This window comes from Rana temporaria, chromosome 1, assembly GCF_905171775.1.
Source record: "Rana temporaria chromosome 1, aRanTem1.1, whole genome shotgun sequence".
NCBI lineage: Eukaryota > Metazoa > Chordata > Amphibia > Anura > Ranidae > Rana > Rana temporaria.
In genome coordinates, this window is record NC_053489.1 from 240,294,590 (window position 1) to 240,319,040 (window position 24,451).

A 24,451-nucleotide genomic window follows, 5' to 3' on the forward strand; every position below is an offset into this window, starting at 1 on the left:
TTACTGGATAAGTGGAACCTGGGTTTTCATACCTTGCTGGGTCGATGTAATATTATAAAGATGAGTATACTCCCTAAATTCCTTTTATCTATTGCAAGCATTACCAATACGTATTCCTTTGAAATATTTCAAACCGTGCCAGAGATACATTTTTGAGTTTATATGGGCGCATAAAAATCCTTGGATACAAAGAAAACAACTGACGCTTCCTAAACAGGGAGGACTTGCAGTTCCAGACATACAGAATTACTATTACGCAGTACACTTGAATAGGGTTATAGACTGGAACAGACATACAGACACTAAGCTATGGGTACAAATTAAACAAGCCCAATCAATAGTACCGTTGAATAGAGCACCTTGGTGTTTTACTTCACTTCCTAAAGAAGTGAGCAAAAACCTGATAGTGGTCAACGCGATTAGGATCTGCTCTACGGTATTCCCAATGATCGGAATAAATCCTATTACCTCCCCTCTGTACCCGATAATAGATAACCCACTCTTCCCGTCAGGATGTGAAGATGGGGCGTTTTAACAGTTAAGGGATAGTGAGTGTACCCAGGCATTTAGCTAAATTCAAGCGGGTACATGGGTGACAATATCAGAATTGATGGAATTGAGGAATGTATTCGGCTTAAAATTCTGGAATGCGTTAGTTGGTTCACTTCCTCAATACTCTTTCGAACCTGGGGAACTTTGATAGACCTCTCACGAGGTTTGACAAACTGTGCTCTGAAAAGGGAGCAATAACACATACCCTCTCAATAAGTCACAAATTAGCACAATCGGGAAGGTACCCCCTGAAATGCGTTCAAGACTGGGGACAGGAACTGGGGAAGACATTTAGCCTGGAACAGCGACAATGTATGTATAGACGTGCGCATGAAACATTGATCTGTGTGAGAATACAACAAACAAATTTTAAGATCTTTGCAAGATGATATCGGACACCAGAAACATTAAAAAAAAATCTTCCCAGATGTCTTGGAAAAGTGCTGGAGATGTCAGGGAAGTAAAGGCACGACGTTGCATATTTTTTGGGACTGTCCCAGGCTAAGAAGCTTCTGGCTGGAGATTAAACGAATCCTTCAGATCTGTACACAACAAGTCATACCGAAGACCCAGAATTCTTTCTGTTGCACGTAAATCAAATATCAGAGGAAGCATATAGGGAATCAAGTACTTGTCACCTCTTACAGTTGTATTCAAAATTATTCAACCCCCACTGAAATTGATTGTTTTGGCCAGTTTGACATTGATTTTGATCATTCAGTCATCCTGCTTACAATTAAATCAAAGAGGCACGTGTAGGTCAGACAAATATAACATAACATTTATAATGAAATAACCACAAATGTCTTTTCTGTGCTCACATCATTATCAGTTTTATTCATCCCCCAATTGACATTCAATCTTAGTACTTAGTACAACATCCTTTTACAGTTATAACAGCTTTTAAACGTGAAGCATAGCTTGACACAAGTGTCTTGCAGCGATCTACGGGTATCTTCGCCCATTCGTCATGGGCAAAAGCCTCCAGTTCAGTCACATTCTTAGGCTTGCGCACTGCAACTGCTTTCTTTAAGTCCCACCAGAGGTTCTCAATCGTATTTAAGTCTGGTGACTTGCGATGGCCACTCCAAAATGTTCCAGCCTTTAATCTGCAACCATGCTCTAGTGGACTTGGAGGTATGCTTGGGATCATTGTCCTGTTGAAAGGTCCAACGTCTCCCAAGCCTCAGGTTTGTGACGGACTGCATCACATTGTCATCCAATATCTCCTGGTCCTGAAGAGAATTCATGGTACCTTGCACACACTGAAGCTTCCCTGTACCTGCAGAAGCAAAACAGCCCCAAAGCATGATTGACCCCCCGCCATGCTTCACAGTAGGCAAGGTGTTCTTTTCATCATAGGCCTTGTTCTTCCTCATCCAAACATAGCGTTGATCCATGGGCCCAAACACTTCTAATTTTGTTTCATCAGTCCACAGAACACAATCCCAAAACTTCTGTGGTTTTTCCACATGACTTTTGGCATACTGCAGTCGACTCTTCTTATTCTTTGGAGACGGCAAGGGGGTGCGCCTGGGAGTTCTGGCATGGAGGCCTTCATTACGCAGTGTGCGCCATATTGTCTAAGCAGAAACTTCAGTACCCACATCTGACAAATCTTTTCTCAGTTCCTCAGCAGTCACACGGGGACTTTTCTCCACTCTACGCTTCAGGTAGCGCTCAGCAGTCGAAGTCAGCATCTTCTTTCTACCACGACCAGGTAGTGTTTCAACAGTGCCCTTTGCCTTGAATTTGCGAATGATGCTGCCTATGGTGTCTCTTGGTATGTTTAACATCTTTGCAATCTTCTTATAGCCATTGCCCTTCCTGTGAAGGGTAATCACCTCTTCTCTTGTCTTCCTGGACCATTCTCTTGACTTCACCATGTTTGTAACCACACCAGTAAATGTCTAGAAGGAGCTGAGTATCACAGTCATTTTAAAGCTGCCTAATTGGTGCTTATTAGGCTTTATTGCTGCTCCCTGACATTCACAGGTGTTTTCAATACCTGATTGAAAACACTTCAATGAACCTCTGTTCTTCAGAGTGGTAGTCTTTAAGGGGTTGAATAATTCTGTAAATGAAGAATTCACAAAATAAACATTTACTACTGTATTACAAAACCAATTGATGTCATTTTAGTTGCATATGGTTCTTTAGGAAGTCCTTGTAGGATTTCATTCTGAATACAATTACAAATGTACACTAAATTACCTTAAACCCTATACAGCATTGGGGGGTTGAATAATTTTGAACACAACTGTAGATGCTGCAAAAGCTTGTATACCAATGAAGTGGAAATCACCATTTCCACCAACAATAGAGATGTGGATAAGCAAAGTGAAAGAGATCAGTAGACTAGAAGAACTAGTCTGCACAACAACAACAGGATAGATATTTAACCACTTCCATACCGGGCACTTACGCCCCTTCCTGCCCAAGCCAATTTTCAGCTTTCAGCGCTGTCGCACTTTGAATGACAATTGCGCGGTCGTGCTACACAGTACCCAAACAATTTTTTTATCATTTTGTTCCCACAAATAGAGCTTTCTTTTGGTGGTATTTGATCACCTCTGCGGTTTTTATTTTTTGCGCTATAAACAAAAGAAGAGTGACAATTTAAAAAAAAAAACACTATTTTTTACTTTTTTATTTAATAAATATCACAATTTTTTTTTTTTAAAACGTTTTTTCCCCTCAGTTTAGGCCGATACGTATTCTTCTACATATTTTTGGTAAAAAAAATCGCAATGATCATATATTGATTGGTTTGCGCAAAAGTTATAGCGTTTACAAAATAGCTGATAGATTTATGGCATTTTTATTTTATTAATTTTTTTACTAGTATTGGCGGCGATTTGCGATTTTTTTACTGTCACCGTGACATTGCGGCGAACACATCGGACACTTTTGACACGTTTTTGGCGCCATTCACATTTATACAGCGATTAATGCGATAAAAATGCACTAATTACTGTATAAATGTGACTGGCATTCAAGGGGTTAACACTAGGGGGTGAGGGAGGGGTTAATATGTATACCTGAATTGTGTTCTAACTGTGGGGGAAGGGGGGTGACTGGGGGAGGTGACCGATCTGTGTCCCTATGTACAAGGGACACAGATCGGTCTCCTCTCTCCCCTGACAGGACGTGGAGCTCTGTGTTTACACCTCATCATTACACACAGAGCTCCACGTCCCTGCTCTGTCGTTACCGATCGCGGGTACCTGGCGGACATCGCGACCGCCAGGCACGCGCATCGGCATCTCGGGGACGCGCCGGGCGCGCGCGCGCCGCCCAGTGGCCGCAGGAATACAGGACGTCATATGACGTCCTGTTGAGTTTTCAGAGTCACCGTGGAGCCGTCATTTGACGATGGCCCGGTACTCTAGTGGTTAAAGACGTGGTCTTCCTGGAGGGCCTTTTTGGCTTATAGGGGAGAGGTTTAATGAGGGTGATGTTGACCTTATTAAAGAACAAGGAGGTATCTGGAAGTTGAAAGGTGTTAAGTCTACATATGAGATTATAGAGACGGGATGTGGGAGAGAATTATTATTTTTTTGGGATTATTTTTGGGTTTCCTTTTTTTTTTTAGTTTACTTTGTATCCTCTCATTATGACCAGCAAGGAAGGTTTTATATATATTGTTGTTGTCTAGGGTAATAAGGAGAGTATAACTGTATGTAAGAGTGTTTTGTTTATTTTTTCTTTTGTATTACTTTGTTTATAAAACAAAAAAGAAAGATATAAAATAAAATCCGCAGCTGAAAGCACCATTCTATCCATCCGTGTGAAAGGGTCCTAACAAGAAAGAGCTGGTAAGCTGGTATTATTTAAAATAACTAGCATTTTTTTCTGACCTTTGCTCTCGTTTTTTTAGCGGCTCTTCTCGTACTGTACTTGGATTGAATTTAAAGCTGCAATGGCACATGTAAATTTTGATGGCATAGTTATTACATAGAAGTATTATAAGAGAACATATTGTACAAGCAATAAAAAGCTTTTTGTGTGCTTGCAATAATGGCTAACTGAAAGTTCATTGCAAAGAGATTTATAGATGCTAAAATAGGCTAAATAAGCCACAAAAGGAGCCAAGCCATACAAGGAGTGAAAAGAACAGAACAGCTGTCTGCTAGCGTCTGTCTAAAACATAGTGCAGACTATATGGAAGGGGCAAATGGAGGTGTGCAACCCCTCCTGCTTCATCAGGCAATGCTAGAAGCTCCTGTACACACATCCCTCTAATTGTCTTATAGCTTTTAATGGATAATGGAGGGCAGTGTATCTACTGAAAGGTATTGTTCAAGGCTCATTTTACTTCCTGTACCTTGGATCCTGTTTGTATAGCTGGTCATATAGAGCACCTTCTTTTTAACTTCTGTTCTGTAGAAGTACATCTGTAAACCCATAAAAAGTCTTAATTATTTAGCAAGAAAAGCCTGATAGTAGAACAGATGCTGCTGAACTCATCATTGTGCACACTATGAAAAGTAAATGGAAAGATTTTATATCCAGATAAAATTCCTTGAGGGGGGATACATATAAAATGGAGTGCTGTTGCCAGTGTTGTTTTTATGTACTACATAGAAGAGCTGAAATGCATTTTGCCTTGCCAGCAGAGTCCACTTTGGATCCCTTGCGTGGACCTACAATTGTTGACTCGTCTGTCTTCCTTCTTGCTACTAGTTATGCTGTCGTCTTCTGAATTTGATGTGATTCCTTATCTGGAACTTCATCACTAAGAAAAATGGAAAGCTCTAGCAGCAGAACTAATACAGCATACTTCAAAAATACATCTTCAAACATAATGCAAGCACACAACTCGTAGTATGATTTTTTTTATTTTTAACATGAAAGGAGACGTTTTAGAAAGGAAAAAAACATCTTTACAGCAGCATTTCAAGGCTTGCAAAAAGAAGCCTACGTTAACTCATTTTCCTCCTTCAGCCGCAACTTTTTTAATAGGAACAACTTGAAAATATCTTTGCATATTAATGAAAATGAGAGGATCTGGTCCCGACCCTTCTTTCATGTGGAAGATGAGACTATAATACACTACTCGTGTATGATCAATGTCATCATTTACTTTTAATTAGAGGTTTTCCTAGATTATGGTTTCCTTGGGATCTTTGTGTTTGTTTATGACCCTCAAGAGCAAGGAGCAGTCACCTAGCTAAAACACTATGTTATGCTCAGCAGTTTAGACTCATTAAGGATATTCCTGCTGGCATTGGTTTTTGGCATGATATTCACTCCAAAATGCAGTCCAAGTTTTAAATGTATTGTCTGCTTCTAGAAACTATGCTCTAGATATAAACCTGTATATATAAAGTAGGGTTGTCCTGATACTGATGCTAGTACCGAGCATTTGCGCAAGTACTTGTACTCGCACAAATGCTCCCAATGCCTTAGCCGCTACCTGGCGGAGGGCAGCGCGTCGAGCTGACAGGGAGTATAGAGTTTAGGGTGACCGAAGCCGTCACATTCGGTTGCGGAAGGGAAAATCCGTGTTTCCGTCAGAGATGCCCATCTTGGTACACCCTGCACTGCCAGTGCCCCCCAGCCGTCGGTGCCATCTGTCAGTGCCAGTCAGCCATCTAGCAGTGCTGCATATCAGTGCCACCTAATCTGTATTGTGCTTTGAGAAACTGTCACATGACATTTAAAAAAAGTATCGGTAATCGGTATCGGCGAGTACTTGAAAAAAGTATCGGTACTTGTACTCGGTCTTAGAGTGGTATTGAGACAACCCTAATATAAAGACCTCTAAAACACATTGCTACTGTAAATCTATCACTTATCCTCTTTAGAGGAGTATTTTTTATTGTCTCCTTTTGGTGGGTAAACCTCTTTGGCCCCATTGGGGAATATTTCCTTCACTTCATATCACTGAGATGCTCATTTAAGAAAAAATAAAATGAGCAAAGAGTTTATTGTTATGACAGGCACAGACAGCGATCTGAACCTTTTTTAGAAGTTCTGACCTTTCCTTAAAGAAGTGAAGGGCGATCTTCTCAAAAGGGACACAGATGGCAATAACATTTTATGGAGGCTCTAAAGCAGGGGTGTCCAACCTGCGGCTTAGGGCGGATGTGAATGTGGCCTAACACAAAATCGTAAACTTCAAAATGTTGAATCTTTCTTGCATTTTTTGTAAAAATGCTTTTACACTTGAATAACACATGTGACCGAAGAAACGTTTGACAGTGTCTCTTTGCTGGACTTTTAAAAGTTTTATCTTCCCAAAGAAATATATCCAACTTTTCAAAATCATGCCTTATTCATGTCATCCGTTTTTAAAGTTTTGGATAGGGTAAAAATGCATTAGAAACCTTTTTCATGTTTTCCATTGCGGTCTGTGTCCCTGTTTAGGGAGATTCACCTTTTTCATTTGTCCTGTTTACCATTTATTATTTAAAGTGGAAGTAAAAAAAGGTCTCAGATTTTAGGTTGTCCACAGAAAAGTAATGGGAAATCTTCCAATCGGGATAGTTCTGGTGACCTGGAGGGCCCCAAGGGGCTCCCTTAATTTGCAGGGATTTTCTCTTCATGTTTTGGCTATGTTACAGGAAATTAAGGGAAATCTTCCCAATGGAGCACAGAAGGCAAAAAAATAAATTAACTGTCAGGGGTTATAACCCTCCCTTACACTTCCCTTACAGAAAACTTCCCTTACAGAATTTTGTCTATGGTCATACTTTTAAATTTCGATCTGCCCACATTTTTTTGCTCATCAGCTATCATTATTGTTAGTGCATTTTATGTGCAGCCTAATGCCCCGTACACACCATCACTTTATGTGATGAAAAAAAATGACGTTTTTAAAAACGTCACTTTAATTGACAGTGTGTGGGGGGAAAACGTTGTTTTATGTCTTCTAAAAAACGACCAAAAAAAATTGAAGCATGCTTCAATTTTATGTGTCGTTTTTCAAAACGTCAACTTTTACTTCACAGAAATTGACCGTGTGGAGCAAAAAACGTTGTTTAAAACAACGTTTTTTCACCCGCGCATGCCCAGAAGCTACTTATGAAGCGAGCTTCAATGGAAAAACGTGGTGGAACGTAATCTCGCTTTGCTAGAACATTGTGAGAAAAACGATGGTGTGTAGGCAACTTTGTCTTTGAAAATTGAAGTTTCAAAAACGTCATTTTTTACTTCACAGAAAATGTTTTTTTTTTTCATCACATAAAGTGATGGTGTGTATGCGGCATAAGACGCTTCCTCCTCTTCCAATGTGGTTCAGAAAGGTCAAAAGGTTGGGCACCCCTACTAGAGTTTTCCCACTTTATCAAAAACCAAGCCCAAAAAAATCTGAAAGAGTAAAAATAAATCTCTGTGACCAACCAAAAGCTTGAAATCAGCCATGCCACATACATACACCAAGCTTGCACAAGGCAAATTTAAAATCCTTCTGTATTGCTAGATAACTGATTCATGTTATTCATGCTGATAACAAGCTCTTTCTGCAGTGTAGTTCCTCACTAATCTGTAATTTCTACACATGTAGTAATGTTGTTACTTCCACAAACTCAGGTCATCATAGTTCTGTAAAGCCTGGTACACACAGAATTGTTGTGCTTTTGTGTTCTGACAGGGGGACCACACCCTGCCAGAACATACCTGTCAGAGCTTGCAGCCATTGGCTGCAGGCACTGATCAGATGCTGATCGGCTGTTGGTTTTCCAGAATGCTTGTTAAACAGAAGCTGGTCATGAGACCCAATAACACCCCTATACTGGTCTGGTTCATGGAAGAATTGAGGCCAAAAAGACATACCTCCAATGTGGAAACAAGGCTAAGAGATTCAACTGTGCACAAAACATAGGATCTGGGATGCACAAAAATGGAAGCAGGTGCTCTGGGCTTGGGAGTAATTTTTTTTTATATTTGGCTGTAACAGGAGACAGTTTGTTCACCAAAAGGCTGGGCAACAGTACAATGTCTGCAGACCACAGTGAAGTACGGTGGAGGTTTATTGCAAGTTTTGGACTGCATTTCTGCAAATGGAGTTTAAAATTTGGTCAGGATCTATGGTGTCCTCAATGCTGAGGTATACAAACGGATACTTACTCGCCATGCCATCAGGGTGGCGTGTGCTTGGCCCCAAATTTATTCTGCAGCAGGACAATGACCCCAAACATGCAGCCAGTGTCATTACAAACTTCAGTGTAAAGAACATGAAGTCCCAAAAGTGATGGTCTGGCCCCCACTGAGCCAGATCTCAACATCATCAGTTCAAAAACCATGTGCAAGTGTACCTAGAAGAATTGATGCCGTTTTGAAGGCAAATATTGGTAGGATTTGGATATCGCCTATGTTCATTATTTATTTTTAATTGAGAAAATAAACGAAACATTTTTCTCTGAAAGCTTTCCTAATGTGTACAGCATTTTTTTTTTTACACCTGCCTAAATTGTTTGCACCATGTATGTGTGTATATTACGGTGCAAACATTATAGGCATAGATACGATACTGTTAAAAGTTTTAGATGGATATGAAGAAATGCTGTAAAATAGCAATGCTTTCAAAAATATATATAATTTTTTTTTAATGTTTTTATCAATTTTACAAAATGCAAACTGATCGAACAGAAAACCTCTAAATCAAATCGATATTTGACTACCCTTTGGCTTCGAATCGGCATCAATTCTTCTAGGTACACACTGGGGTATATTTACTAAAGGCAAATCCACTTTGCACTACAAGTGCACTTGGAAGTGCAGTCACTGTAGATCTGAAGGAGACATGCTAAGAAAAAAAAAAAATGTTTTGCTTGTACATGATTGGATGATAAAATCAGCAGAACTTCCCCTCATTTCAGATCTTCCCCTCAGATCTACAGAGACTGCATTTCCAAGTGCACTTGTAGTGCAAAATGGATTTGCCTTTAGTAAATTAACCCCACTGTGTTGTGCACACAGTTTTTGAAGGAACGCGGCAGGTAGGTTGTTCCAAACATCTTGGGGAACGAACAGATCTTTTGTGGATGTAGGTATGGAGAAATCTTTTATCCATTGTTTAATGATATAACCTTCTTTAAGTAAAAGAATGTGACGATTCCAATAATTTCTCGAATTTTCTGAATTGATTGTTGATGTACATAAGAGTATGCTGCGGTTCTATTGCATACATGTTTTTAGCTTAATCAACTTTTAATAGATCTGTTCATTCAGTACTGAAATTTTATTTATGGATGGGTGATGGACCATGTCATGGATATGCACTAAAGTCTGGCAGCTTACCTGTCTCCATGTGTTCATTAGAGGCCTGACCCTCTTTCTGGCTGTCTTTTATCACCTTCATCCCTGTATGGCTCCACCTTAGGCCATCCCAGGAAGCCTATTTTAACCACTGCACTGCTAGTCTGCTTTACTGTTCAACATTTGTTCCTGTCTGCAGTGTGCTACGTTTATCTTCCTGTGTACCGACCTTGGCTCGTCTCTGACTTCTCCTGTTTGCCTTTTTCCCTGACCCTTGGCCTGTTCCTTGATTACCCTTGTCTGCCTGTTGCCCCGACCTTGGCTTACCCATCACTATCGCTTGTCCTGGTTGCTGCTTCCCCTCTTTGCCTGCGGAGCGTGACCTTGGGGACCCCAGGGGTCGCGACCTGGATCCAGCTGCGGCAAAGGCCATCCTCACCACCAGAGGCTCTGGTGAACACAAAGCAGGGTCTTAGACTCCGCGCCCTGGGGAGTCTTGGGCACACGCTTCCTCTCTGATCGCAGCAGTCGGCCATAGGGTTCACTACCTTGTGGTGCATCCCTGACCCCAACGGGGTGCACTTGTCACCTGGCCACAGGTGACCTGACAGACCAAAACATTCCAAAGCTTCTCTATCTGTTGGAAACATTTGCCAGAGTTCTCGGTTCAGCTCCCTCCACTGCCATGGAGTTGCTCTATTTCCAATAGTTTTTTTCATTAATGCAAAATACATGGTAAACTCATGTAAAAGATAGAGAAACCCTTTTACAACAGCAATGGAACTTTTATCTTGTTTGGGTTATCCAAAGCGGTTATGCTAAAACCAATTTTGAATTCCCTGCAGATGGAGCGTCAGAGGCTGGCACGGGAAAAGCAATTGAGAGAAGAGGCCGAGAGGACACGTGATGAGCTTGAAAGAAGACTCTTGCAGCTGAAGGAAGATGCACAAATGGCCAATGATGCTTTGGTGAGACATGAATACACTGTCCTAAAGTCACAATTGTTGAGCTAGCCCTGTATTTTAAAAATAAAATGACTCGTGAGTCATCATGCTTGGATGCGGATAGAATTGTTAGTTGCCTTTATTTCTGTCTAGATGAGATCTGAAGAAACAGCAGATTTGCTAGCAGAAAAAGCTCAAATCACAGAGGAAGAAGCTAAACTGCTTGCCCAAAAAGCAGCTGAGGCTGAACAGGAGATACAGAGAATTAAAGCTACAGCCATTCGTAGTGAAGAAGAAAAGCGACTCATGGAACAGAAAGTGCTAGAGACAGAGATGTTGGCACTCAAGATGGCAGAAGAGTCTGAAAGAAGGTAAGGTGATGTGCTTAAGGGGTAAAGCATTGCCCTTTGTCTATATGTCTTTCATTCTAGTTTTAGGTTATAATATGTGCGTTGCTATGTACACAAATTTAGCGATTGTGAAAAGATGTCTGGACTTACTTTGACACAGAGCATATTGGCCCCATAAAGGATGATCAATAGAAGTTGGTTACCAAAGACAAGAAGGCGGCATCTGTACTAAATTCATTCTTCTCCTCAGTTTTTACAAAGGATAAGGAGGGGAATAGTAATAAAGACTGTATTGTTAGCAACACAGCAGAGAATGTACCCTTGTGGCTAACAGAAGCTAGTCTCAGAACTGGACTTGAAAATCTTAACTCAAATAAATACTAGGACCTGATGGCTTACACCCAAGAGTCCTTAAAGAACTTAACCAGGCTATAACCAGACTGTGGTTCCTAAATTTTAATGGACAGCATACTGACAGGAATGGTACTAGCTGACTAGGAAAAAGCCAACACGGTACCCATGTTTAAAAAAGGACTGAGATATATACCTGGAAACTACAGGCCTATTAAAGGGGATGTAAGGGACTGCATCCAAGAAATTGCTGATGAAAACGATACAATTTGTAGTAATCGGCATGGAATTATTTGAACTATCGTTCTTATTAGAACAATCTGTTAACATTTTAAGAGGAAGTAGCCTGTCCTCTAGATAATATAGTAGCCTGTCCTCTAGATAATGGAAGGCATGTGGCCTATGGATGTGCTATATTTAGATTTTTGCAAAAGTATTCAATACATTTTCCCATAAATGTCAAATTTAAAAATTGAGGTTTGTTTGAATGGACCGTAGAGTATGTACCTGGATAGAAAACTGGTGACAGGGGTGCGTTCAAAGGTGGGTGATAGCGAGTATTCAGAATGGACTAAAGTGGTAAATGGGGTACACCGTTTCTGTCCTGGAGCCAATTAGGTTTCATTTATTCATAAACAAGCTAGAGGTTGTCATAAATAGTTCAATCTCAGTGTTTGCTGACAATACAAAGCTAAGCAGGGCAATAACTTCACCACAGACTATAGAAACCTTACAAGAAGACCTCAATAAAAAAAATGGGGAGGGCAGCTACATGGCAAATAAGGTTTATTGTTGAAATATGTAAAGTTATGCATATGAAGGCAAATTACTCGCTAGGGAAAATTGGCAGCAAGCAGGGGATTTACTCAATGGATTCTTCAGCCACTTTACAAAACTCTGATCCAGCTGCTTCTTGAGTATGCTGTCCAGTTTTGGTCACTAGTCCTCAGGAAGGATGTACTGGAACTGGAGAGAGTCCATATAAGGGCAACGGAGCTAATAAGGTGACCGGAGGACTTCAGTTACAAGAAATGACTACAAGCACTAAACGTATTCTCCCTGGAGGTGCATGAGAGGAGATATGATGGCGATATGCGAATCTTAAATTTGGTGATTCTAGCATTGGGGAAAAAAAAGATTTTCGTTTCAGCGCACTTGAAAAGACACACACCCACACACTGAAATTGGTGCAGAAGCGGGTTTACACCTAAACTCCATAGAGAGTTCTTTACTGTCAGAGCAGTAAGGATGTGGAACTCCCTTCCACAAGCTGTGGTGTCGGCAGGGAGTGTCGATATTTCCAGAAAACTATTTGATGGACATCTTAGTGAATGTAATGTAGAGATATGGGAATTCTTATTGACATAAATGCACGTTCACACCCACACAGTTTGAACTGGATGGACTGGTGCCTTTTATTCAGCCTTACCAACTATGTAAACATCATTCTGTAAACAATCAATTGGTACAATTATCCGTTCCAGGAGTATGCCCGTTATCCAAAGTACTCCATTATCGAAACGAGTTTTCCCATTGAAGTCAATGGAAACGAAAATAATTTGTTCCGCATTGACTTCAATGGGATGCAATACCAAATGCGGCCAGAGGTGAAGGGGGCACCAGAGAGCGCCAAAAACATCCGAAAAGGCCAGAGGACACTTCGGCTTGGCTCCTGCGCCCCTGTACCTCAGGCCAAATGAGGTACTGCAGGCTAATGTTCGGCTTTTCTGGGCTCCTGCGCCCCCTTACCTCTGGCCAAATGAGGTACTGCAGTACCTAATTTTCAGCTCTGCTCGGCTTCTGCGCCCCCGTACCTCAGGCCAAATGAGGTACTGCAGGCCTATTTAGCTTGAATTTTGCTTGTCTTGCGAGTCAGAATAAAAAAAAAAAAAAAAAGTTTCTCGCAAATAAACGCTCTCAAACCAAGTTATTTTTAACCCGAGGTTCCACTGTATAAAAAATAAAAAATAAAAACCCACGTGACTTTCTGGAAGAAATGAAATGATGCCTTCATGTGGAAACATGTTTGAAAATCGAACACTTGACACAAACTTTAAACAGGGGATTCCCACTTTGCACACAGTAATGATATTACTTGTATCTATGTCTAAGAGCAAAAGAAGCAGAGCAGTTGAAGCAAGATTTACAAGAAGCCAGAGAATCTGAACGCAGAGCCAAACAAAAGCTATTGGAAATCACCAGCAAATCGGCCTACGCGGTAAGGAATTTAACTTTTTCAAATAATACTTTTAGGATATAACCTGCTTTAACCACTTAAGGACCGCCTCCTGCACATATACGTCGGCAGAATGGCACGGCTGGGAACAAGCACGTACCTGTACGTCCTCTTTAAGTGCCCAGTCGTGGGTCCAAAGCCCTATGACCCGATCGCCGCCAGAGTCCCGCGATCGGTCCCTGGAGCTGAAGAACGGGGAGAAGTGTGTGTAAACACAGCTTCCTCGTTCTTTACTGTGGCGCTGTCATTGATCGTCTGATCGCCTTTCCCTATATCAGGGAACAATGACGTCATGCCCCACCACCCTACAGTTAAAAACAAACATGAGGTCACACTTAACCCCTTCAGCGCCCCCTAGTGGTTAACTCCCAAACTGCAATTGTCATTTTCACAGTAAACAATGCATTTTTATAGCATTTTTTTCTGTGAAAATGAAAATGGTCCCAAAAATGTGTCAAAATTGTCCGATGTATCTGCCATAATGCCGCAGTCACGAAAAAAATCGCTGATCGCCGCCATTAGTAGTGAAAAAAACAATTATTAATAAAAATGCAATAAAACTATCCCCTATTTTGTAAACGCTATACATTTTGCGCAAACCAATCGATAAACGCTTATTGCGATTTTTTTTTTTTCAAAAAATATGTACAAGAATACGTATCGGCCTAAACGGAGAAAAAAAATATTTTTTTTTAGATTTTTTTGGGGGGGTATTTATTATAGCAAAAAGTAAAAAATATTGATTTTTTTTTTCAAAATTGTCGCTCTATTTTTGTTTATAGCGCAAAAAATGAAAACCGCAGAGGTGATCAATTACCACCAAATAAAAGCTCTATTTGTGGGGACAATTTTGTTTGGGAGCCACGTCGCACGACCGCGCAATTGTCAGTTAAAGCGACGCAGTGCCGAATCGCAAAAACTGGCCTGCGTAATGGTCCGGGTCTTAAGTGGTTAATCGGTTACACACATTTCATTTTTCTGTTCCATTGATTTCAGCAGACCGATCAGTATTTTGTAAGTCTGCATATCTCATTTCTGTTATGTCACAATTTACAACAGCAGTTTTACTTTGTTTTGATAAATTGGTGTTCCAGCTCCAGAGTCTAGACAAGTGATTGTACCTATACGCAGCCTTTTACAGACTGTTTGAGAGGGGGATTTGGGGAAAATTATGTCACCAACCCCAACCGTCTGCATGCAGTGGAAATCATTAATTTATTGTCTTCTCTACTGAGAAACACGAGGACTTTACACATTATTTAGCATGCAGTAAATATATTTGCTGCTAGGTGTACTTTAAGAAAGGGAGTTGTTCTTGCATATGTGGCCCTTGTGCATATTTATTTTCTGTACAATGTAATCTGGTGATTATGTTTAAGAATGTGCAGCCTGACTATGTTGTTGTATTCATTTACACGGCTAGGCCACTGATTTGAAATCCATTTAGACTGTATATGTGTAGCCCAACGACCTCTGTAGGGTTAATGGTCCATGCACCATTTTTTCATTTTCTTCTGAACCTAATAGATTCTTAGAACAATTGTATTCGCTAATAAACATACTAGGTAATTCAAACAGGATTACTGGGCTATTTAAAGTGCCACTAAACCTGATTGATTGGTTGTCTTAGTAACCATTCACACATGTGTAGAGGTCCCTAGACACTAACTTTTTTTTATTATATTGTGTTAAAGGGGTTGTAAAGGTTTGTTTTTTATTTTCTAAATAGGTTCCTTTAAGCTAGTGCATTGTTGGTTCACTTACCTTTTCCTTCCATTTCCCTTCTAAATGTTTTTTTTCATTGTCTGAATTTTTAATTTCCTGTTCCTCCTCAGTAAGCTGTTCTGGCTGACCAACCCCCATCCAGAATGGCTTGGATGATGGGGGAAAGCTTACTGAGGAGAAACAGGAAGTGAGAAATTCAGACAAAGAAAAAGTAAAAAAATTAGAAGGGAAATCGAAGGAAAGGGTAAGTGAACCAACAATGCACTAGCTTTAGAATATAAAAAACAAACCTTTACAACCCCTTTAACTGTGCAGCTCCTCAGTGATGGCAGGAATAGTCATTTTGCAATTCCATTTTTTTCACCTGCAGGAAACACCAGGGATAAAAACTGAGATCACTGCTTTTTGTTTTTTTTTGCAAAATGTGATGGTTAGTCTGTGTCATGCTACATAATATGACCAGGCAGATATAAAGCATTTTCTTATTTTAAAAACCCTTAAAATTTGTACCCAAGTTAAATGTCCCTGGAGTTCTGCAGTTGCCTTTTTTTCATACAGGTCCATTATAATTTGTCTTTCAACACTTCGTTTTCCTTCAATCAAACTTGAACTGTATATGTAATGCAATGTTTTTTTTTTTTTTTTTGTTTATTGTTTCTGATCATGCGCAGTCTTTCGTATCTGATTTTTATCACACTAATACGTTTTTCCCTTTTGGACATTTTCATTTGGAAAGTCTGAATCGGACATCAAAAGTAGTGTACACACTTTATGAAAATCAAACGATCGTGCCGTACAGAATTTCTCTTCTGATTTACTTATTTGTGCTCAACACAAATTTATCTTGGAATTCTACTTTACTGTAACAAAATTAGTTGTCTTATGTAAGCAACAATTTGGACAATTACAGCTGTACATTGTAAAGGGCACACATCGTAGCAGATCACATTGGACAACGTTTGAGATTTATTGTCATGTCAGTACAATATGTGCTTGGCACTAAGAGCCCTTTCACACTGCCAGCGCCGAGCTTCGGCACTATAACTAACGGTGCTTTACCGTCGTTTTTGCGGCGCTAGCGGGGCACTTTTATCCCCTGCTAGCGGTCGAATGAAAGATTAAAAGCACCCGCAAGGCGCTGCTGCTGAGGCAACGCTGCCCATTGATTTCAATGGGTGTGGGTGCTTTAGGAGTGGTGTATACACCACTCCTAAAGCGCCTCAAAGAAGCTGCTTGCAGGACTTTTTTTTATGTCCTGCCAGCGCCTCAGTGTCAAAGCACTCTGGCTTTCACACTGGGATTGCAGATTAGGCTTTTTTCAGGCGCTATTTTTTAGTGCTAAAGCGCCTGAAAAATGCCTCCAAGGTTCTTAGGGTTGGACAAGTGTAAGCTTTTCCTGGCCGTATTGGTGCTACACTTTAAGTGCGGAACCTCACAGACTCAGAAAATATTATTTTAGTTCAGTTTTTGTCAAAGTTTTTTCCATTTCTAAAACTTGCAATTTCTCTAATCGTGAGTCATTACTTTTTCAGCAAGCAGCAGGTACCAGCAGTAGTTCTGTGCCCCCTGTAGATGTGCCAAGCTTCAGCCTGCTCAGTGACAGTCTGCCCTACGATTTCAAGGACACAGATATGAAACGCCTGTCCATGGAAATAGAGAAAGAAAAGTAAGAGGCGGGGTGGGGACTGTGCGATTTTTAACTGCATACAGCATATGAACAATACTTCAGCTGACATTTCTGAATTAACTTCTTTCTGTGTATGCTGTCAGTCGTGCAAATGTCAAGTGATGGTGTGGAATACACAGTGTGCACTGAAGGCATACAGTAGTTTTTTTTTGTAATTAGTTTGCACCTATCGGCTTTATTGCATGACTGGCATACCCCTATTTTTATAGGAAAAGGACAGTAGCTGATTTGTATGTAGATTGAGGTGAGGTCAAAAATGATATTACAAGGGAAATGCATGCACATATGGCTGATTATACCTATAAATAGCTTACTAAGAACATACCTTATCCCTGTGTCTCCATAAATCCTTTATTTTGTTAGAGCATGGCACATTTTATATTATGTACACTCTGCACTGACATCTGGCTATGATCACGAAGGTTTAATAATTCTTACTAATCAATCGGACTCTTACCTTTACATGAAGGCTTAGAAATGAGTTAATTTGCATGCCAAACGGCCTAGCTATCGCTATCTACATGATTTAAAAGGTGCCCCCGGGCTTTCCACAATGATGCTTTAGCACATTGCACTATTGTCAGACACTTGCATAAAACAGTCATACAGCTGCTATACAAAAGCTTATGTTTGTATTCGGAATAGCTAGGGTATAGTGTGTTTTTTTTTTTTTTTTTCGTACAATATGAAGATTTCAGAGAATCTGTGCATTATTAGTCAATGGACGATTTAGGTGTGCTGTATTTCTAATTAAAATTGTGTTTTTATTGTTTATATCGTGTCCCCCCCCCCTCTTTTTTTTTAAAGGAAATTCTTTCTAAATATAATACCAATACAAATTTACAGTGTGTATGTATATGCATGTGTTTGTGTGTGTATACAGTGGGGAAAATAAATTATTTGATCCCCTGCAGATTTTGTAAGTTTACCCACTTACAAGAAATGAAGGGTGTATAATTTCTTATCATAGGTATATTTTAAATGATAGAGACAAAATATCAACCAAAAATCCAGAAAAAACACACAATACAAATGTTATAAATTGAGTTGCAGTTCAACAGCGATTGCTGTCACGCTGTGTCCTAGCTCTGTGAAGAGCTGATGACGTGGCTCTCTAACCATGTGATCGGCTGTATCCAATCACAGCCGGTCACATGGTAAATACGGAAGTGCCGGTAATCAGCTCTCCTCGCCTCACACTGACGGAGTGTGTGGCGAGGAGAGCCGATCAGCAGCATTTCCTCACAGGGGACACCCAGACAGGTAATCCTTGATTGATTACAGTAACGTCTATCAGTGACACCAATCCATGCCCATCAGTGACCCCAATCTGTGCCCATCAGTGACACCAGTCAGTGCTGCCTTTCAGTGCCCATCAGTGTGGCATATTCGTGCCTCCTCATCAGCGACACCTAATTGTTCCCCTTAAAGTGGTTGTACATCAATCCTGTACAACCACTTTTACCTACAGGTAAGCCTAGATTAAGACTTACCTGTAGGTGCTAGAAATATCTCCTAAATCTACACAGTTTAGGAGATATTTACAATAGAGACTTGCGCCGATGTCTACTAGGGGTGTAACGGATCAAAAAACTCACGGATCGGATCGATCCTCGGATCAGGAGTCACGGATCGGATCATTTTCGGATCAGTGCAAAAATATGTGTGTGTGTGTGTAATATATACATGTATGTATGTATGTGTGTGTATATATATATATATATATATATATATATATATATATATATATATATATATATATATATATATATATATATATATATATATATATATATATATATATATATATATACACACACACACATACACACACACATTTCACGGGTGGATTAAAGAGGAAGCAGGTGAGGCTGTTTGGGACTTGTTAAAAGTACAATCTTGATGTTTTTACAGCTCTCTCTCTATATATATATATATATATATATATATATATATATATATATATAATTATATATATAGAGCTGTAAAAACATCAAGATTGTACTTTTAACAAGTCCCAAACAGCCTCACCTGCTTCCTCTTTAATCCACCCGTGAAATGTGCTCTCCCCCCCCCCCCCTCCTCCTCTCACACTAGTGCTTCTCTGCTATTCCCTCTCCATGTCGGCTTGCCAGAGCCCAGTGCACAGCGTGACACGCCTTCCCGGGGAGGCGGGGAGGCGTGTCACGCTGGGCTCTGGCAAGCAGACTGGGTGGAGCAAGATCGCTCCGGAGCTAGGCCGAAGCCGGGGACTTTTCTAGGCCTAGGCTCCGGAGCGCTCCGCGGATCGCGGGGTGTGCCGATCCGAACGGGGTGGCCCGTTCGGATCACGGATCGGTGACGATCCGTTACACCCCTAATGTCTACGCAGTTGTACGCAGCGATTTAAATTGTCAGCGCTATATAAATCCTGTATTATTATAATAATAATAATTTAGATGTTCATTGGCAAACATTAGATGGGCCTTTTACATGTGCCTTCTTGAGGAAGAGGACCATACGGGCGCTGCAGGATTTCAATCCATGACGGCATATTGTATTACCAATGGTTTGTGTGGTGACTGTGGTCCCAACTGCCTTGAGATCATTCACAAGCTCCTCTCGTGTAGTTCTGGGCTCATTCCTTTTCTCATGAGAGACTCTTCCCATTTGTAAGCAACCCCTTTACTGTCTGCAGCTCTTGGGCATCCTATCAGGGCCAGAACTTGCTCTTAAGTGTCTCTTACCACATTTACGTTGTGACAGCCAGTCCATAGCTATAATATGTACAGTTGTGCTCATAAGTTTACATACCCTGGCAGAATTTGATTTCTTGGCCATTTTTCATAGAATATGAATGATAACACAAAAACTTTTCTTTTACTCATGGTTAGTGTTTGGCTGAAGCCATTTATTATCAACCAATTGTGTTTTACTCTTTTTAAATCATATTGACAACAGAAATTACCCAAATGACCCTGATCAGAAGTTTACAGTCCCCAGTTCTTAATACCGTGTATTGCCCTCTTTAACATCAGTGACTGCATTTTTGAATCCTGCGATTCTTCTATCAACAGCCCACTGGGTGACAGGCTGGGTCCTCGGCCCTTGTAGTCCCCCCAGGTTCGGCCTTCGAGCGTGTGCCGGCCCTCAGCTCAGCTTTGGGACGTCCACGACAGGCCCCATTGCTCCAGGGGCGGCCGGGGAACTTCGGTTCTAGGGCACACATATGACCGGTCTCTATGGCCTTGTCACAGTGTGTCTGGCCGACAGCCATGCCGTTTAGCGGACGTTGGTTCTGTCTGGGATACCTCCAGCCGGTAGTCGCAGGACAGGTAAGTAGTGACCCCTTACTCAGGTAAGTGGTCTGGCTGGAATTTTCCCTAGGGAGGTCGACTGAGGGTTTGCCCTGCTTTCCTCTCTCCCTTATTCCTCTCCTTCCTTCCCTTTTGGGTAGCGGCTGTGAGGGTTTTTTTTTTTTTCTGGGGTCTCTTTATTATCACCGGGGCCTGTGTGTTAGCTGGGGCTGTGTGTGTTCACTGCAGGGGGCTGTAGTGTTCTCTGCGGGACTTGTGTGCTGTTTTACTGTGCTGCTGTGGCTGCTGGCTGTCTGTTCTTTAAAAAAAAAAAAAAAGTTTTTTTTTGAAAAGTGCGCCACGGCCGCCATTTTGCCGTAGTCGCGCCTTGTGTATCTTGGCAGCCATTTTCTTGTGGTCCTTGGCGGTTTTTTGCTATTACGGCGGCCATCTTTCATTTTCGTTGTCCTCGTGTGGCCGTTTTAGCGCTCGGAGAGACCGCAAATCTCTCCGTGGGGACTGTCAGCAGCGCAGCCGGCTTCTCAGCACATCATCCGGCTCCTCTCAGCGCGATGCACCAGGCGGGGTGGTGAGTTCCCTGGGGGCCCTCATGCTCAGAATAGAGCTAGAACAGCCGGGAGGTGACCGTGGGTGGTTCTCTGCTTAGCAGTTTGGGTAACTCGGTGGTGGGATGCCCTGGAGCCTGTACTAGGTACTATCCTCCCCACTAAGGCCTGAGTTAACCCTTGATGCCCCTCCCCCTGCCACTTCTGTTGAGGGAGTGTTATTTCTGAAGCAGCTAGTGCCTGGTTGGGGGGTAAAAAAGCGCCCCCTCCCTGAGCCTGCTTCGGGGGATGCCGCTGACATTAGACTATGCCCGGCTATTGCGTCTGGCTCTGGTTCTGTGGTGTCAGTGGATGCGGGATATAAAAACCCACGCGACCAAGGAATTTGTTGGAGCTCTTATTTTCTGCGGTTAGAGCTTGTAGCTCAGTAACTAGACGGTTTGTGGTTTTGGCGGAGGTACCAGATGTACCGGTCCCTTTTGGGTTCCGCAAACCGCAGCGCACTGCAACTGTGTTCCTTATTTGGACTTTTTATGTTACACCGCAGTATATATATATATATATATATATATATATATATATATATATATTTTTGCAGTCCCTGAATGCTTTGCGACCCCTTTGTAAGTAGGGGGTCTCTCCTCCTATGGACCCTCCAGTGTCCGGATGGAGCAAAGCCGCCACGTTGCCCGTGGAAGGGGCTCCTGCCTGTGGGGACCCCGCTGAGACCGGTCTTGACGCGGTCTCTGGTGTCACTGACTCTGACTGGTGCTGCTGAGCCCTGTAAGGACCTAGCTGAACGTTTGGTTCAGGGTCTGTAGTTTGTCTGTGAGTCAGTCCTGGATGCGCTTCCCTTGCTTTCCAGGGCCTCCGCCTCTGTGGGGGTGTTTGCGCCGCCTCGTGTGGCTTACATGCTGGTCTTCGGACCGATCCTCAAAGGGTCCTTGGTGGACTCACCCCTTTAGGGGTGGGCGGCTTTTTGGGCCTCCTGGGTTGACACCCCTAGGGATGCCACGGGTGGTAAGAGCACGCTGCTTCCTCTGCTAGGAAGGGCAAGGAGCCTCGCCGTCGGCGAGTGCCCTCCTCTCCCGAGCGGTTCGTGCGCCCAGCACGGTGGGTATTCTGCAGGGTGCTAAGGCGGGGGTGTGACGCGCCTGGCACCACGTGCCTTACGGGCCTGCGGACGGTATTGCTTCCGCATGTAGGTCTGCCCCCGCCCGTGTCGGGTGGGGGGCTGGCCTTGTGATTTTGCGGCTCGGTTGAGGCCTCTTCTTTCCGACCGTTGGTTTTGCGAGGTTGTTTTCTCGCGGTGCAAGATAGATTTTCTCTCTTGGCTGCCTAACGGATTTTTTCCCTCCATCCTCTGGCTTCCTCCGGTTCGCTGGTTGGTTCTGTCCAGGATCTTCTGATCGGGGGAGTGATGGTGCCAGTTCCCTCGATGGAACGGTCTCAGGGGTAATACTCCAATCTGTTGGTAATCCCCATGGTGGACGGGGTCCTTCCAATCCTGGGCCTCAGGGCCCTCGTTTGTTTTTTTGTAAAGTACAACATTTCAGGATGGGAATTTTTTTCTGGCGTCCTTGGATGTCATGAACGCATACCTGCATGTTCCCATATGCTCTAAGCACCAGAGATTCTGGGCTTTGCGGTCAGGGTGGACCTTTTTCTTTTTGTGGCCCTCCTGCTCGACTTGGTGTCGACACCACAGGTTTTTACCGGGGTGCTCGTCCTGATACTGGCCCGGCTGTGTCAGCGGGGGTTTGTCGTGGGATGTCTGGACGACATTCTCCTACGAGCTTCTGAGAACTCTGCATTTGTGGAGCCGTGTCTATCACGTGTCAGACTCTCCAGGAAGTTTGGCTGGCTTCTGTTTTTGTCCAGAAGTCAGTGTTGGTCCCGTCTGGGACTGGAATTCCTGGGACTAGTCCTGGATTCCGCTGGGGCGGGAGTTTTGTTCTCCTAACGGAAAAATTTAAGACTCTGCAATCTGCTGGGCAGCAGTTGTCGACCTAGTGGTGGTCATCTCCGCGATTCTGCTTGAGGGTTCTGGATCCGACGGTGGCCTCTTTCGAGGCGGTTCCGTATGCCCAATTCCACGCCAGGGTGCTACAGGAGGACCTGTTGTCACGTGGGTCCTGGGGTGCTGGACTCAGGTGGCGACCCACCTACCAATCGTTGTTCTGAATCGAGCTTTGCCTTGCCTGGTGGTCCCTGGATCTACAGGGCCGACCATTCGGGACCCTGTCCGTCAACGCTGTGGCGTACGTCGACCATCAGGGAGGCACACAGAGCTCTGTTGCAGCGACGAGGGTCGCGCACATCCTTCGGTGGGCCGAAGGGTCCGTTCCGGCTCTATTGGCCGTGTACATTCCGGGAGTACGGAATTGGCAAGCCGACTCCTAAGTCGGACTGTGCTAGACCACGGAGAGTGGTCTCTCCACCCGTAGGGGTTTTTCAGTATATGTGCCGAAAGTGGGGCACTCCAGGCATGGTCCTTCCAGTGTCCCGCCTCAACCGGAAGGTGCCATGTTTTTGGCCAGGTCACGGGACCCGTGGGCTGACGCGTCAGGCGCGTTCGTGACTCCTTGGGGTCGCTATCGCCTGCTTTACACCTTCCCTCCTCGGTAGCTTCTTCCTCGCCTGCTGCGCAGAGTGGAAGCCGAGGGTATTTATCAATCCGGATTGCCCCAGATTGGCCGTGTCGCTCCTGGTACGCGGACCTGGTGCGTCTGGTGGCTGACGCCCCCTAGCATTTTCCCCTGGGGGTTGATCTTCTGTTACAGGGTCCGATCTTCCACCCTGTTTTTACAGCCACTGGCTTAGCGACGTGGCTGTTGAGAGCCTGGGGCTGAAGGCCCGAGGCCTATTGGGCTCGGTGGTCTCGACCGTGCTGCCGGCACGGTAGTCTACCTCACGTAGGATTTACATCATACGTGGAGGGCCTGCATCTCTGGTGAGGAGATGAAATGGCACCCTCGTACGTACGTACGTACGTACGTACGTACGTACGTACGTGGTATCCAGGATTCTGCTGTTTTTTTTTTTTTTTACAGCAGGGAGTGGATCAGGCTCTCGCCTTACGTACAGTTGGGAGTCAGTTTTCTGCTCTGGCTGTTACTTTCAATGAGCCTTGGCGTCACACTCCTTGGTGCGTACATCTGTTCTGGGGGTCTGGCATATGGCCCCTCCACTACCCCCATGGGACTTGTATTTAGTCCTTTTGGTTCTTCTGGATGCTCCCTTTGTGGACATTCAGAAGGTTTTTTGTTGACTGTCACGAGACGGGAGCAGGTTTAGCTCAAGTGCTAGAGTACCTGCCCTTCAGGCATTTGACTCTGGGTTCTAGCCCAGGAAGGTCTGCGTTGTCACGTGGCCGTGGCTCGTCGTGGGCATTTCCACTGTGATTTTTTTCTGGTAGCAATTACCTCGATCAGACTAGTGTTTGTCTGAACTGGAGGCCTTGTCTTGCAAGGCTCCCTGCTTGGTCATCCATAAGGATGAGGTGGTGCTGCGGCGCAGCCGTCTTTTCTCCCCAAGGTGGTTTCGGCTTTTCACGTTGGT

At 43.1% G+C, this 24,451-nt stretch overlaps 1 protein-coding gene across 2 annotated transcripts in view; it reads left to right on the forward strand.

Annotated features, from left to right (window-relative positions):
- Positions 1–24,451, forward strand: part of NF2 (neurofibromin 2) — a 158,955-nt gene that overhangs the window by 87,749 nt on the left and 46,755 nt on the right. For both annotated transcript variants that reach the window (XM_040351958.1, XM_040351957.1), the window contains exons 12-15: positions 10,602–10,724; positions 10,854–11,071; positions 13,514–13,619; positions 16,895–17,028. In XM_040351958.1, coding sequence (XP_040207892.1) covers positions 10,602–10,724; positions 10,854–11,071; positions 13,514–13,619; positions 16,895–17,028 — 581 coding nt within the window. The remainder of the gene's footprint in view (positions 1–10,601; positions 10,725–10,853; positions 11,072–13,513; positions 13,620–16,894; positions 17,029–24,451) is intronic.